We start from the raw sequence: 1,643 nt of genomic DNA, 5'->3' as shown, positions 1-1,643 counted from the left end.
CGACATACACATACACATGGTATGTGCATGTCCAAATGTTTGTGCATGTACATGCACCTAGACACATGTGTTTATGTGTTTATGTGCGTGTGTGCGTGTGTGTGTGTGTGTGTGTCTGCTGGATACATGTATTCTAATCCAACGAGTGTATGGTGCTCCCTACAAATCTCTTAATCATGGAGCTATGGATTTGGTGCTAGCACCTTTGAATGCAAGCTAAGGTCGGTTATGATGGATGGAGAGCTGTACTTGCACTACTGCACTCACAGAGTGCACTATTAAAAAAACCTGGCATATGTAATCCTGTTTGTGGCCAGCCGTGTACACGCATGACGATGGATGACATATGTACACATATACATGCATACACATATGCTGTATTGCACTTTATTTGCAGTCCCTCACTTGTTTGCTTGTCTCCCTGCTGTGTGCGTGTGCCTTTGCATCTATTTGCACAGGACAGAGCACTTTAAAGTTCACTACACCATAGCATTCATTCCTTCCTGCCTGGGTGTTATTGGCATGCAACAATGCACCTAATACCCAGGACATACACTTGGACCTGCAACCAGCACACACGCGCTTCGGGCATGTGGGACAACAAATTCGAAGTAGGTATGGAGGATCGCGCACATGCATGGGGGCGTGCATGCACTAATGAAGGCAGTGAGATGCCTGTGGTTCACCGTAGAATGCTTCAAAACATGCGAGTCACTGCTGCACCAGCCGAGAATCGAACTCGGGTCTGGTCCGTGGCAAGGACCTATGCTACCACTATACCACTGGTGCTCTGTAAGACACGGGAGCTGCTCGAGTCAACACCACTGCACACAACTATATCAAGAGTTACACACATGCAGACATACAATGTGCACAGAATCACGTGTTCTATATACCTAGGTATATGGGTATGCCTCTCTGGTGCCCGTAATAGGTTTGTCTGAGGGAGCACCAATGGTGTCGTGGTTGCATATATGGGTCCTTTGCCGCAGACTAGACTCGAGTTTATCCTCGACTGGTGCACAAAAACATGCATGTTTTGTAGCATTGTACGGTGGGCCGCTGGCTTCTCAGCATTGCCTTGATTATTGGATGTGCTCTATCCACCTAGGTTGTTGTTCCATATGCCTGAAGCACATTTGTGTTGGTAGCAGGTCCAGGTGCATGTCCGAGGTAAATGTGTGCTTTGGCCAATTGCCAATAACACCCAGGCAGGAAGGGATGAATGCTCTGGCATATTGAACTGTAAAGTGCTCTGTCCTGCGCCATAATAGACGCAAAGACATAAGTACACAGCAGGGAGATGGGTGAATGAGTGAAGATTGCCAACCTGTATTAGGGCATGGTTAGCACCCATAAATATTGAGAATAAGATCCTTGCCCCAACAACCGCCCAGCCATGCCTAAATACCTGTGTGCCCAGCAAAACATGCCCATGGCCCCATGCATGCCTAGGTGATGTACACGTGATTGTGGGATGGGCTGTGCCCACTCACTCCTCACATGCCTGGCAGCCAGAATGAGGTGTTGGGTGTTTTTCATGTGCTATGGCAGTGGTCGTGTGGCTTAATGGATAATTATAAGGCATCGTCCTCCAGTTTTATGTCCAGGATGGAGATTGTGGGTTTCAGTCCCTAACTTCC

General features: G+C 47.8%; 1 protein-coding gene across 1 annotated transcript in view; it reads right to left on the bottom strand.

The window, feature by feature from the left end:
- The window catches only part of VOLCADRAFT_71250 (uncharacterized protein), a gene marked incomplete at both ends in the record, with an annotated part of 7,377 nt that extends 7,003 nt beyond the window's left edge, over positions 1-374 (bottom strand). The window contains one exon of the mRNA XM_002959451.1: positions 328-374. Coding sequence (XP_002959497.1) covers positions 328-374 — 47 coding nt within the window. The remainder of the gene's footprint in view (positions 1-327) is intronic.
- Between the last annotated feature and the right edge of the window lie 1,269 nt (positions 375-1,643).

This window comes from Volvox carteri (genome assembly GCF_000143455.1).
Source record: "Volvox carteri f. nagariensis unplaced genomic scaffold VOLCAscaffold_260, whole genome shotgun sequence".
In the NCBI taxonomy this organism is placed as follows: Eukaryota; Viridiplantae; Chlorophyta; class Chlorophyceae; order Chlamydomonadales; family Volvocaceae; genus Volvox; species Volvox carteri.
The sequence above is the reverse complement of the archived record's forward strand: the minus strand, read 5'-3'. Positions and strand labels throughout refer to the sequence as shown.